General features: G+C 35.3%; 1 protein-coding gene across 42 annotated transcripts in view; it reads left to right on the forward strand.

Annotated features, from left to right (window-relative positions):
• The window catches only part of diaph2 (diaphanous-related formin 2), a 712,207-nt gene that overhangs the window by 596,264 nt on the left and 101,888 nt on the right, over positions 1-14,055 (forward strand). For all 42 annotated transcript variants that reach the window (XR_012389930.1, XM_021481247.3, XM_073922125.1 and 39 more), the window contains one exon: positions 3,305-3,440. Coding sequence is in view for 41 of the 42 variants with exons in the window: in XM_021481247.3 (XP_021336922.1) it covers positions 3,305-3,440 (136 nt within the window). In the remaining variant the exon portion in view is untranslated. The remainder of the gene's footprint in view (positions 1-3,304; positions 3,441-14,055) is intronic.

Raw genomic sequence — 14,055 nt, forward strand, 5'->3', positions numbered from 1 at the left:
GTCTTATTTTTAAAATGGCATTTTAGAAACAATCCACATCCAAACTGAGTTTTACCTAGCATTTCTGAACAGCTCTCCATCCACTCTACACCACTGAAAACGAACATCACGTGACCACACACACACTCTGGCATGCGCTGCAGCAGCACATGCACATGCCTGAGCTCGAGGTAGTCAGTGGGTTCTTTGAGCACAAAACCCCAGAAAGCAGTGCACATCGGACAGTTTATCAAGGATGTACCGCTAAATAACATGTCACTATAGTTGTTAAATGTGATATTTAATTAATCTCGTCTCTGTCTAACAACTCTTCTGTTTTTTTAATCTCTCAGGTAACGTGTCACAACATCAATACACTGCTTCAATATTTCGCTTTCACGCTTGTGCTTAGTAATTTTAGCGAAAACCTCAGATACTGTTGGTTGGTTTCTGTTGGTTGTGCACCTTTTCTACCAACCAAGTTTGTCGACACCATTATAGCGACACAGATCACTCTGTCTATTCATGTCAGAGTCCCGCGGAAAAAAAGTGATTGACAGATGCTAATTTTGTGTAACTTATCTTTTTTATTTATGATTTGGTTATGGGTAAAACAAAGACCATGCAGTTCAGGTAGTTAAAACGGTAAGCTACAACAAATAATTAATTTGTTATGAATGCCATCATCCATCACAATGTTTAACATTAGACATCGTAAGATGCAAATTGGTCGACATCGCCCAATCCTAAACTGTATATGCAGTACAATAAAGCAATGCACTAAGTATAGTTCAGGTCAATATCATGATAACACTATAGACTGTGGTAAGAGCTTCACTAATTAATGGCAGCAAGAAAATCTAGAAGCTCCGCTATATATCGACCACCATGATGAGCTGCACTTTTCTCCTCCCACTTGTACCCATGATCCTGGTGTCTCAGCAACGAACACGACACGCACGTCTGAAACCCTAAGGGAATCTGAAAGGGCCAGACTGTCGACACTCATTATATCCTACCAAGAAAGACCAAGACGCACACACACACACATATATATTCGCAAACACAAAACATTCATTCCTCCCTCTAAGGCAAGGCCTGTCAGGTTAGTGGTGCAGGCCTGGGGTGAAGAGACCTTTGCTGTGCTGGAAAGGTTATGTAGAAGTGGCTTATTCTCTCTCCTCCGCTGTGTCTCTGTGCCCTCTGAGCATCTCCGTCCAGCTCTTCATAGCGCCTGACACCTCTGTGGCATTTACAGAAGAACAGAGGAGGAGGACGATATCTCCATTTCTCTGTATACAGGCCTCTCTCTCCCACTCGGCTGGTGCCCGGCCAACAACATCCTGGCATTCAGTCACTGGAAACATCCAGGATGAACGCTGCGTTATCTACTTCCACATTACTGCTTATGGAGATTGTAGCTCAGCGGGGACAACGGCGGTATCAGGAGCCATCTTGATGTTCAATTAGACAATCTCTGTCTGCTTCCTCTTCTCCACACTCATTGTTTCATTCACTGTGAGGAGAAAGACTGCGACTGTGTTCAGTTCAAGAGCACATAAGCCCTGATGATACCCGGGAAGCTTTTTTACAATGTCAATGCAGATTTTTGAATTTAGGAAAAGATTTATCGATGGTGAAATGTGATGAATGGAACTGAAAGTTAAGATATGTGTGCACATTTATAATTCATCATACGATTATTCAGTATTCTGTTATAAAGATTCCTTTTTAAACATATTTATTCTTATAATTGAGGACAATTATTCATTAAGCTAGATGAGACTTTACAATAAGGTTGTATTAGTTCATTTTAGTTCATGTGTTTACTACCAATAACAAACAACTCTGTAAAAAATGCTGGGTTCCACACATTTCCCTCATGTCATTCCAACACAAATCGATTAAGTTACCTTAATTGTTTTTGCAAATTTAAGTAGATTAAACATAAAATAATGTTCATAGTCAATGCAGATTTTGGAATTTAGGAAAAGATTTATAGGGCCCTATCATACACCCGGCGCAGTGGGGCGCAATAGTCTTTTGGTAGTTTCAGCTTGGCGCAAGAGTCGTTTTGAGGCGTTGCGCTACGCTGTTTAAATAGTAAATGCATTAGTGCTCATTTGTGCGCCCATAGGCGTTCTGCTCTAAAAAGGAAGGCGTTCTGAGGCGGACCACTGGCGCGTTGCTATTTTGAGAAACTATAATAGATTTTTCATTAGACCAAAACAAACCCGGTATAAACTCAGGCGCAGAATTGCGCCTCTTTTACGCACTGCTTAATACGCACAAGAGAGCAATAGGCAAATATCTTTACATATGAAAAAAGTTTAAATATTAAGGATATATATAGGATATAATAAGAAAAGATATAGGATATAAATATAAAGGATTAAAATATTACAGAACATATTATTTTCTAGCCTATATAAATATGAAAAACCACTGCTTTTATGTCTTTTTCATCTCGGGAGGCTTTTTCAGTTCATTCATAACAATTTGCTTTTGTATAATGCTATTATTATTAGCAGTATTATTAAATATATCCATATTTATATTTGTTTTATTAAAAACAAGCTTAGATTTGCCCACCTGTCAGGTTTAAGACCATTTGGGGCATGGCAGGTGTATTTGGAAATAACTCAGTATTTTGACCACACTTGGTCATTATTGTTCATTTATTCGTTTGCTAGAAATTAGAACTGAATTTAGAAATAGTTTTGAAACAAATCTTTGCGCTTAATAAACAAAATTAATGATTTATAGGCTAATTGATGTTTGTGTGTAAAGGTTTCCCTATCCAAGAGCGAAAGTGAAAGTAGATCCATTATCTCTCATTCTCATGCAGTAGATGCTCTGTTTAACAGTTTTCTGTTAAAAAAAAAAACTGTCAACTGTTAACTGTTTACTTGTGAAATGCTTATTTTTTCCACTTAGACTTACTTTGCGTCCTGTAAATAGCGAATGCGCTCTTGGCGCGACACAGCTGGGTCTTAAAGGGAATGGGAGATGAGACTCTAATTGGTTTATTCTCAAAACACACCTATAACTCATTAAGAAAATAAACTCAACCCTTTTAGACTATGCAACTTGGCGCAAGGCAGATTTCCCGTCGTTAAATTAGCAAAAACGCGTCCTGACACGCCCTGAAAGCGTTTGTGCCCTGCGTTTTGCGCTCTGCGCATTGACTGTCAAAATAGAGCCCATAGATGAAATCTGAAATCTGTTATAGATTTATTTTCTTTCTTCACCTAAATTTTCTGCAGGCTTCTCATTTACCATCTGATTTCATTGTCTCTCATTGTCTTTCTTTCTGACGTTTCAGGATGCTGTGCGGGAGAACCACAAGAAGAGGGAAATGGAGGAGAAGATCAAGAGAGCCAAGATAGCAAAGGAGAAAGCTGAGCGCGAGAAAATCGAGAGACAGCAGAAGAAGAAACAGCTGATTGACATGAACAAAGGTATGGCACTACTGTCCCGCCGGGGCCTGACTGAAGCCCTGATCGTCATTTCGCAAAGCAATAAGCACTGCAGGGGTGGTGGTGGTGGTGGAGGGACACGTCCAAACTTCTTCTGTGAAAAATCACACTCCTTACCGTCTGATCGCTCACACAGGCAAATGTACAGGCAGATTAGATGTCGCTGAGGATGTTTAATAGTCTGGTCACACTTTATTTTAATGTTCAATCCATTCTGTTAACTAGCCATTAACTAAGACTTTTAGCTTAAGATTTTTAAACTAATGTTTAGCTGATTATTAAGACTTATTGATTTTTTTATTTAGTGTATACTACAGTTTGTAAAGAAGTGTGTGTGGCTAACTCACAATCAGTCAGTATTTGAGCCTGAACATGACGCTGCATGTGCCAATGCTAGAAATGCCTGCAGCAATTTTCATCGAATATTATTTGGCAAAAGTTATTTTATATTTTATATATATATATATATATATATATATATATATATATATATATATATATATATATATATATATATATATATATATATATATATATATATATATATTATTTAAGATTTTTCTTTATAATGCAAGTGGAATATATTTTATACCTGTGAAAAGATTATAACTGAGGGAAGTTCAGAATAATCAGGTTTGTCCACACAACAGTAAAACATGACGTGCAGTATTGTTATGCTTAGCATAATCCAAGTTCATTTTTCATTGCGTATATCTTAGGAATTGAAAATATTATCAGAACACTCATTAAAGCAGCTGTTAATGGCTTTAAATGTAAACATCTGCATCATCCTGATATGGAAAATTATGCTGATGTGTCTTGCCCTTAAATTGATGTGTTGATTACAGTAAGTTCCACCTAGCAATTAGGCATCAATTGGGGTCATAAAATCACAAGTCTGATTTTAATTTATGGTTAGAAACTAATACTTAAGGAGAATAAAAATCACAAACCTGATTTTTGTCAGTTAACTCTTCTCAAAACCGCAAAAACAGAAATTAAGATTGTGTTATGAAATAATGTGACACTCTTTTTATTTATTTTTTTCAAGTTACTTATTATTCAGATGCAAAAATAAAAAAATATATATATATATATATATATATATATATATATATATATATATATATATATATATATATATATATATATATTTGAATAATTCTATAGTAAATATATTGTCACAGTTATAGTTATTACTGTATATTATACACCAAGGGTGAGCGGTATGAGCAAAATTAAATTTCACTGTACAGTATATTGTATGTTTTATTGTATATTTCACTGGCCATAACAACTGAGCTCTGGTCATAGCTAATGGGTGCTGTTAATCAAAGGTGCAATAGCATGTTAAAATCATGTATGCTTCACAACCATGTAATTATTGTTATTTTTTTTTAAATAGCTTTGACAAAGCTAGTCCTCTCATAATTTAACTTACAGTATTGACCCTTTTCACTGGACAGTAAGGCTGCATTTCAACATTCATCATAATTCTTCATGTTTTTAATATTTAGATTAAAAAACAAAACATGTACCTTTGTAAAGCTATACTTTGTATTTTATTATTTTTTTTTTCAAAATTAATTAATTAATTACATTTATGTGAGATTTCTAATGCAGCATCTATGGGTAGGATATTAGATTTAATATTGTTCTCTCGTCTAGATGTCCTTTTCAGTCTCAGTTTGTTTTCATTTTATTTATTTATTTATTGTATTTTTTTATTCTTTTTTTTAGTTGGTAAAACGTAGTCTAATGGGCTAGATGCACAGCTAGTGTTTTTCAACCTACGATAAACTTCCGATAAAAGATTAATGTAACTATTTTCAATTTCATATGGTTCCTTTTACAGCATCGACGTTGTAACATAATAAAAATACAGTCAGTTAAATAGATTCAATCATTCATTTAGTTGTTTAAAGGGAGATAAAAGACATCAGTAGCAGCAGGCCAGCGCACAAACTTCATTAGAAATGCTGGGGTAAAATATATTTGTATTTTAAAGAGATGGCAGGGAAAATTGTATTTAATGCAGTGCTTCTTGTCTGGTCTGAGACCCACTTCCTATCACATATCTACAGTATATGGCAGTGAAGATCACAGATTTTTAAACATATCAGATCTTTAACGTGGCGATTATGCAATGGAAAGTGCTATGGCTGGCTTACTGAAAATTAAAATCTGTGTGCATATATACCCCATTTGTCTTTTGTTATGTAATCAAATTGTAATGCTTTCTACGTTTAGCTGACTATGACAATGTCCGCTGCTGAATAAAGGGTCTAGTGCTTACATATTAACTAAATAGACGATTGTTTGAGTTTAGTATCTGGAGCATTTCTGAAATTGCTCAATAAGGTTGTGGAGCATCTAGGCAGCAGTAAGAGGCTGTGCTGACAGGCCCCTGCCAGAAAAGATGTAGGTCACATGTAAAGATAAGCATCTCAGGTTCACTGCTTTTGTAGAGCAGACAGATAATGGATTGGCAGATTGCCTTTGGCCTAGTAAATGGAGTTGAGAGTTAACTATTAAGTTTTTGCAAGCTTGCTCGGTTTATTTCTGAATTGAAAAGAGGCCGCTTTGACAGTAGCTTAATTCAGTTTAAATCACAGCAACACTGGTTGGATATGAAGCACAAATTGTCCTCTGTGCAGAGTATTTCAATATACATGCACATATAAAGCTAGTAAACTGTGTGTTTTGGAAAAGAAATGCGAGGTTCGGTTTAAAGTAAGAAAAAAATGTCAAGATGTCTCACGCAGCTTGCAAATTCAGGGCAAATTCTTGCCATGAGAGATACGGAGTACTCACTGCACTGCGCTATTCTGATCCTTACAATGAGACAGAAATTCCTGCCTCTGGCCAAAAGCTTTCTTCACAAGCTCCAACTTAAAATGTCACACTGAGCCTAGCGCTTTACTGCGGCCTCGCATTTGAGCAAATGACATGTAGAAGTTCAGCTCTGTGTGCTTCTGCAGGATGACTGATGCATGCTAGTTTCCTAAGAAGTGACCGCATTGTATGCTGAGCTCGTGATAATGCAGATGGAAAGACGGTGGATAACAAACCCTCTAGTGCAGTCAAGAGTCCTTTATCTTTACTTCGCACTTTCTCTTTGCCAGAGCCCATGAAAAGACTTTTATCACTGAACTGCTGTAGTCATCACTAGATTTAAAGCGAGAGAATGTCAGTTAGCTCTGTTGTACATTTGGCTCCTCATAAGACATTTCAGACGCGTTATGTAATGATTAACTGATCAGGCTCTCATTTGCATTCAAATATGACTTTGAAAGCTCTCTACTGTTCTGCTAGAAGTGCACTACTGGCCTTCTCTGTATGATGACACAAAGCGTAGATGGCAGCGCAGCAGATTTAAAGGTCTCATGAAATTAAAATAAAGTTTTTTAGATGTTAATATCAGTATGTAAGTTTTAAGGATATCTGTAAGCTAGTGTGCGCTATAAAATAATAAGAAAATCCACATGTAAAATATATAAAACTGATAATAACATGTAAAGCTTGCAGGTTGTCACTTCCATCTAAATTAATCAACGTTTTGTTTCACATCACCTCATCAAAACTTGACCAATCAAATGCGCTCTTGTATCTGACATGTCCCGCCTCCTTCAAGACATTTCTGTGCTGTGATAAAACAAAATGCTATTGGCTGATTTTTAAGGGGAGGGGCTACTCTATGTCCTGGCCTCTCTTAATGTTTCAGTTGAGACAAAGAGCTTAGAATGACCAAGAGGCGACACTCTAGTGTAATTTGGGAAACAGCCACTAGAGGGCGCGGCGGCCATTTTGGAACGAAACTCCAATAGAACAACAGCATATTATAAATCTGTAAAATAAACTATTAAAAGTGCTGATGATTGTGATAATAAGTGTTGTATTGTCGTCTTTCAGGTTGTATCTCAGCTTTAAAGCGCTTTTTAAATAAATAAATAGAAAACAAAGCAGCTGCTTGCCATCGCGACAGTAATGAGATCCAATGGACGGCCAATCACTTTCACTCCAAAATGGCGGAATCCAGGGCTGTTGCTGGGCGCTGCTGTTGCAATGGAACATTCTGTTGAGAGTCGCCTCTTGGTCATTCTAAGCTCTTTGGTTGAGATTTCGTCAAACATCGAAAATAAATGCACTTTTGAAAAATGCACAGCCATATCACCCTGCAGCTCAAAACTGGTTACTCTCTGAAGCTAAGCAGGGCAAATATAAAAAAATAAAATAAATTGTGAATTTTGTCTGGCCCAAGTCATCATTTACTCTCCTTTTACTTGATCCAAAGCTGTTTTGAAATGTCCTTCTGTTAAACGCACAATAAGATAATTTGAAGAAAGCTGTAACCCCTGACTTTCATAGTATTTGTTGTGATTATTTATGGAGGTCAATGTTTACAGATTTCGTCAAAATATCTCTTTTAGTATTCAATAGAATAAAGGAAATTTTTAAGATTTCTTTACTCATTTTTTAAAGAATTTTTAAAGATTTATTTACTCCCTACTTAAGGGTGAGTAAATAGTGAGTATATTTTCATTTTAGGGTTACATCTTCCTTTAAAGTTGAAAACAGTGCCATCTGTGAATGTCTGAGCATATGCACAGTTTGGTCAGAACAGTGAAAATATGATTAAGTTGTTTTCATGCCTGTTTGTTGTGATTAAAATTGCAGTGTGCCACATATTTTAAAATGAATATTGTTATGAGCTTAATCCCATCATTGTACTCGAAGTGTTGTTTGAATGAGGTAGGATTAATTGTGATTTTGTTTACATCTCAACATGGCAGAAACACAGATGTTCATGGTTATGGACACTGCGCTAGATTTATTATAGTGCTGCACTAAGCTGAACTTTTAATGGATTAATAAAAGAAAATGTATTTAGTTTGTTTATTTTGTAAAATAATAATACAATTCTAAAGGACACATTGGTTGTTTTTTTTCTGAATGCTTTGCAGAGCTATGCAGTTATATTGGATTTATTTTAACGATGATTGATTTTGAGTAAGGTTTAATTGATTTTTAGCTAAAAGTGCATATTGCACTATTTGTAGAAAATACAGGTATTGCTATAGGTCTCAGGATGGACAGATACTCAATATTAAATAACTCAGAATAGACCAAGGACATAAAAACACTTAATGAGGACATCCCTGTTATTATGGTTTGATTTTTTTTTACTATACAAAATATTATTTATGATACTATGATTTCAAACCTATGTATTCAACAGCCATTATTTTGATATCACATTATTATTATTATTATTATTATTATTATTATTATTATTATTATTATTATTATTATTATTATTATTATTATTATTGTGGTTGTTGTTGTTGCTGTTGCTGTTGTTATTATTAATATTACTATTATTAGTATTATTGTTGATTAAACAGTTTTGATACTTAATATTGTTTGTGAAAATAAAATATTGTTGTTATGCTAAATATTAATTTATTAAATAAGCAACATTGACAACTATAGATGATATCTGTGAAGCACTGTATAATAATAAAAATAGTGTCGTGCTGTTAAAATTATTATTTTGTGTGTGTGTGTGTGTGTGTGTGTGTGTGTGTGTGTGTGTGTGTGTGTGTGTGTGTGTGTGTGTGTGTGTGTGTGTGTGTGTGTGTGTGTGTGTGTGTGTGTGTGTGTGTGTGTGTGTGTGTGTGTGTGTGTGTGTTGCTCTGTTCTGTAAGCTTTCTACCTCATCAGCATCTGTCTGTTTTTCTATTTACCCTGAAAACAGATCTCAGCTGCTGTTGATATTACCTGTGAAAGTGTATTGAGTTCTTTTGAAAATATTTTGTTGTTACAAAATAGAAAATTAATACAATGATTTGTATGTTTTTATAATTTTATTTAGTTCAATTAAGCTACAATGATTGTTTGTCTATGAGCGATTATAAAAAACACATATATCTGCTTCATCAGACAGCAGAAACATTAATTAACCCAATAACATTGTAATCAAACACCATTCAGTGGCTCGGCTGGGTGTCTTTACAGAAAATAAAATAATTTTCCCTAGTTGTACTCTTTTTTTTTTTTTTTTGCCGAATGAATGAGCTTAACAAAAGTGCATATGTGCGTTTTTAAAATTAGGACAGCACCATTATGTTGGTCATTTTTTTCCATATATATCCTCTTTTTGTGGCACACGACCCTCTTTCATTAGAACCCATGTCTAACGGCCTTTTGATTAATTATAGTTTTTAAGGCCTTTTCAAAGGACTATTTCTATAAAGAGATTTTTGAAGTCATTTTGCAAATTGATATCTAATGCCCTTCACATGCACATGATTAACAATGAGATGCATATTTAACGAGGGCTTAATTCATTTAGGGTTAAGAGGATGTGTTTGACGGGACAGTGGAGCTGGGCAAATGAATATCTGCACCATTTTCATTTTTTAAAAGTATTTTTAAAGTCACGCAGACAGCTACTGGAAATGTGTCCTTGCAAGGTTTCTCCAGCAATTTTGAGTGCCGTGTGATTGATGTGAATGGCAAGTGGGGTAAAATCTGTTTTTCTTGTGAAGTATTAGAAATCCTAATATGGGAAATTGCTCATGAAATCATTACCCGGCCCCCCATTTGTTTTAATTTCCTCTAAGTGGATTTCCATATTCTCTTAGACTGACCAGATGTTCAGCATTCACCAAATTACTTAACCCGCTGAAAGTAAATGGGGATTGATGTAAAATAGGCCTAAATCCACCTAATCCTTCTGTCTTTATTAGGAAAATATGTTTTGTCCTAGCAGAACAGCCATTTTGTCATATATTATGAATCTCTGCTGTATACAGGATGTCCTACTCATTGCGAAACATTACTTTGTGTGTGTTCTCTGTTCTGTATGTTAAACTGCTGGCTGTCTTGTAATCATAGTTACAGGTCACTATTGTTTCCCACTAGTGCCATTGAGTTGAATGAGGCACAACAGGACTTCCATAAACACAGGGATATTTTTAGGGAAATGTAACTTCTGCAGAGCCCACGTCTATGGTGGCACAATGAAATGTAAACAAAAATAAAAAGTCCATAACAAAACAAAAACAACTCCAAACTCTACAAAATCACAGCAAAACACAAATCCATATAGAAATTTTATACAAGACAACATATGCAAATGTGCAAATTACATATATGACATACAAAATGTTTTCACATACAGTATATTGACCTTTTTGAGGGATGTAAACAATAACAATGTTCCTAATGTATTTTTTTGTTTTACATTTTAAACTTCCATAGCTAATGTTACAATAATAATGTTACGATAGCTGTTTTAACAATGTTATGATTGAATCAGCAATTGCTACAGATATGAAATGGTTTGACAACAAGCAGGAAGTATTCATTGGCTAATGACATCACCACATTGAAATGGTCTATAGCAGGGGTGTCCAAACTCAGTCCTGCATGGCCTGTATTCTGCATAATTCAACACCAACTTCCTTCAAAAAAAAAAAAAAAAAAAAAAAAACTCCCTGAAAGTTTTTAGTACATCTAGAAAGAGCTTGATTAGCTGGTTCATGTGTGTTTAATTGGGGTTGGAACTAAAATATGCAGGACACTCCGGTGGTGGTGTGGAGTGACCCCCTTCTTGACTGTGAAGTGATTTGGGGTATGGTCATTTACAATAAATGCACTATATAAAAATTCACATTACATTAAATTAAAAGCAGCCAAGGTTCCCAAACCTTTAGCCATCCATCTGAGGTCTGGCTATGTGAGACTATGCACTGTCCACTCTTGGTCATTGGACCATCTTTATTACATCTGAATGTGATTGTGTACTTTCCAACAGTGTTTATTTACGAATATAATCTTACAAATTTGGCTCCATGGAGACATTTTTGACTGAGTAAGAGACATGACCCTGCCTGAAAATTAATTTCATTTGAGCCACTTCAGTAGAAAACATAACACGGGTAAAGTAAAAAATCTCATTGAGTTCAATTACAGGCCACATTTCAAGATGTTTGTTGTCTTTTTTTCCTTCACTGCTGGTGTTTCTAATATGTAGGTCAGTTTGAGAATAGAGAATGTTGTTGTTTTGCGGTCACTCGCTGAGTCATCGTAGATAACATCTTCTATCTGATATATATATATATATATATATATATATATATAAACAGACGGTATAATAAATGATGTTGTTTAATACGACTGGCACACATCTGTTAGAGTCAGGAAGAGAGTAGCTTCACTTTCCAGCCTGACAGTGCAAATGATCCTTTTAAAGGTTTAGAAAAAAATGTCTGTAGGATTAAAGGACTAAAAGAAAGATTAGTGTATTCTTTGGAATATTTTTTATATGTGATGATAGCTGTCATTATCTGTGTGGTTGAGCTCAGTTTTTTAAGGGCTGTCTGCCAGTGGCTTTCAGAATGAATACTGCTCTTTACAGTATCTCTGAATATTTGCTATAACCCATCACGATTCTTTCAGCACTCTTAGTCACAGACAGTTAGTTTATAGGTACTGTAGAATGATTTGTGTGGATGTGTCTGTGTGTGTATATAGTACCATACAGCGGTCTGTATATATTACAATTATTTTTGTATATCAGCTTTATTCTGCTTTGAAGTTATTTGTTTCATTGCAGTTAAATTAATAATAATAATTATATTGCAAAAAAGCTGTTTGTTCAGACTTTATTTTCTAACCCAGGCTCATCCCAGCTGGCACACAACATCCTTAATATTAGGTTAGATTTAGATCATGATGTCAGGTTATCAAAATTCAATGTCTAGCCCGCATCTAAGGACACCATTATTTTGACGTCCAACAACGACGTCAAATTACATTGATACTGGTCAAATTTTAGGTTGTGTTGGACATTGACCAAAATCCAACATTTGATAAATGTCATAGTGGTAACATCCACCCAATGTCAATGGTTCATGTGTCATGATGAGATGTTGAATAGATGTTAATATTTGGTTGAATTTAGGTTGGATATTGACGTTTGCCTGACGTTGTGTTCTGACGTCAACCCGATTTTTATTTCCAAACAAAATCCAACGTCCACCTGTCGTTGGGGTACATTAGGGTACAATGTTAATATGACATGACCTGTGTCTGCAGGAATTATTGATATGTACCCCTGCATACACTTCTGGACAGTGCAAAATACGTCCCCAGGAGATTGTAGTTTTTGTTTTCGAAAATACACCAGAGGCCACTGTGTACACTTTTTTAGATCTCGAAGTTCTCTCTTGAGTGTACATGTGTATACATGTGTCACGTTTATAGCCACACAATATTATGCATAGCTCTTTTCAACATTTATAATATTTAAAAATAATTTCTGAGGACTAAATCAGCACATCAGAATGATTTCTGTATAGCGTGACATTCAGAATTTTGTTTTATATTAAAAATAATTGAAAAGTGTTATATTATTTTACTATATTATTGTTTTACTGTATCTATTATCAAATACAAACAGTTAACACAAGAGGCATTCTGAAAGATTGTTTTAAACATTAGAAACACATTAAAAATCATATGAATGTGGGACAGCACATGTATATCAGTATAGTGATTTGGACCTAGTCCATCAGGTGACTGCGAGCAGGTCTCTTGGCAGAAAGCTTATTTTGCTAAAGGTCGTGACTTCAGAATATGTTAATCTGTGTGATGCAAACAGAAAACCACGAGGAGCCACACACCCCACCGTCTCTCCTCTAATTATCATTCCGATTTTTAATTAGTCATCGAGATATGCCATCTACCACGATGGTCATTATGAATAAGTGGACCAGATAAGTACCATTGCATAATGCCGAGCCGACGACGGCATGCCATTATCTATATTTTAACTATCATATTAAATCTGGGCTGTCTGCAGACTTCGGTGGCGGTGGCGAGAAATGAGCGTCTGTCCTATATGCATATCAGCTCTCCCCATCAGCTCTTCAGTGTTATTTACACCCACTGTCAGGGAGCTCAATCCTCTTTTGAAGAATGCCACGGTGCATCCCGAAGCCTGCTGGATCCCTAAGCATAAGCAAATTCCACTCAGGAAATCTTTGTGCGCACGAATGCTGGCATTGTGGATTTTTTTTGTCATTACCTTGAAAGACGGCAACAAGGGCGCCAAGCTTATCTGCTGTAGTGCATCAATTCTAATAAATAAGCGCATATTAGCTTGTGCCGTATCAGCAGCCGCATACCCGTATGCCTTAAGGCGATGATAGCATGGCGAATTTCACCATCGTTCTGGCCTGAGACTCGTCAGCCATCTCTAAATATCTAACATACGAGGAACGAAGTCATTGATTTACGGAGATAAGCATCTGTGTAAGTCATGGTGACATCCAGGAATCCTGCCATTTTTTTTCCATTAATACAGCCTGTCTGACTCCACATTCTGAAATGAAGAGATACAGAGGGAAAGATTGCACTACGATAATGTGTTCATTTTCATCTCCAAGACTTGTCTTTATAGACAGTTTCCATCATCAAATATGTCACTTTCTTCCCCTAAAAAATAAATAATTAAATATGTATATATATGTATATATATATATATATATATATATATATATATATATATATATATATATATATATAT

Source organism: Danio rerio, chromosome 14, assembly GCF_049306965.1.
Source record: "Danio rerio strain Tuebingen ecotype United States chromosome 14, GRCz12tu, whole genome shotgun sequence".
Lineage (NCBI taxonomy): Eukaryota > Metazoa > Chordata > Actinopteri > Cypriniformes > Danionidae > Danio > Danio rerio.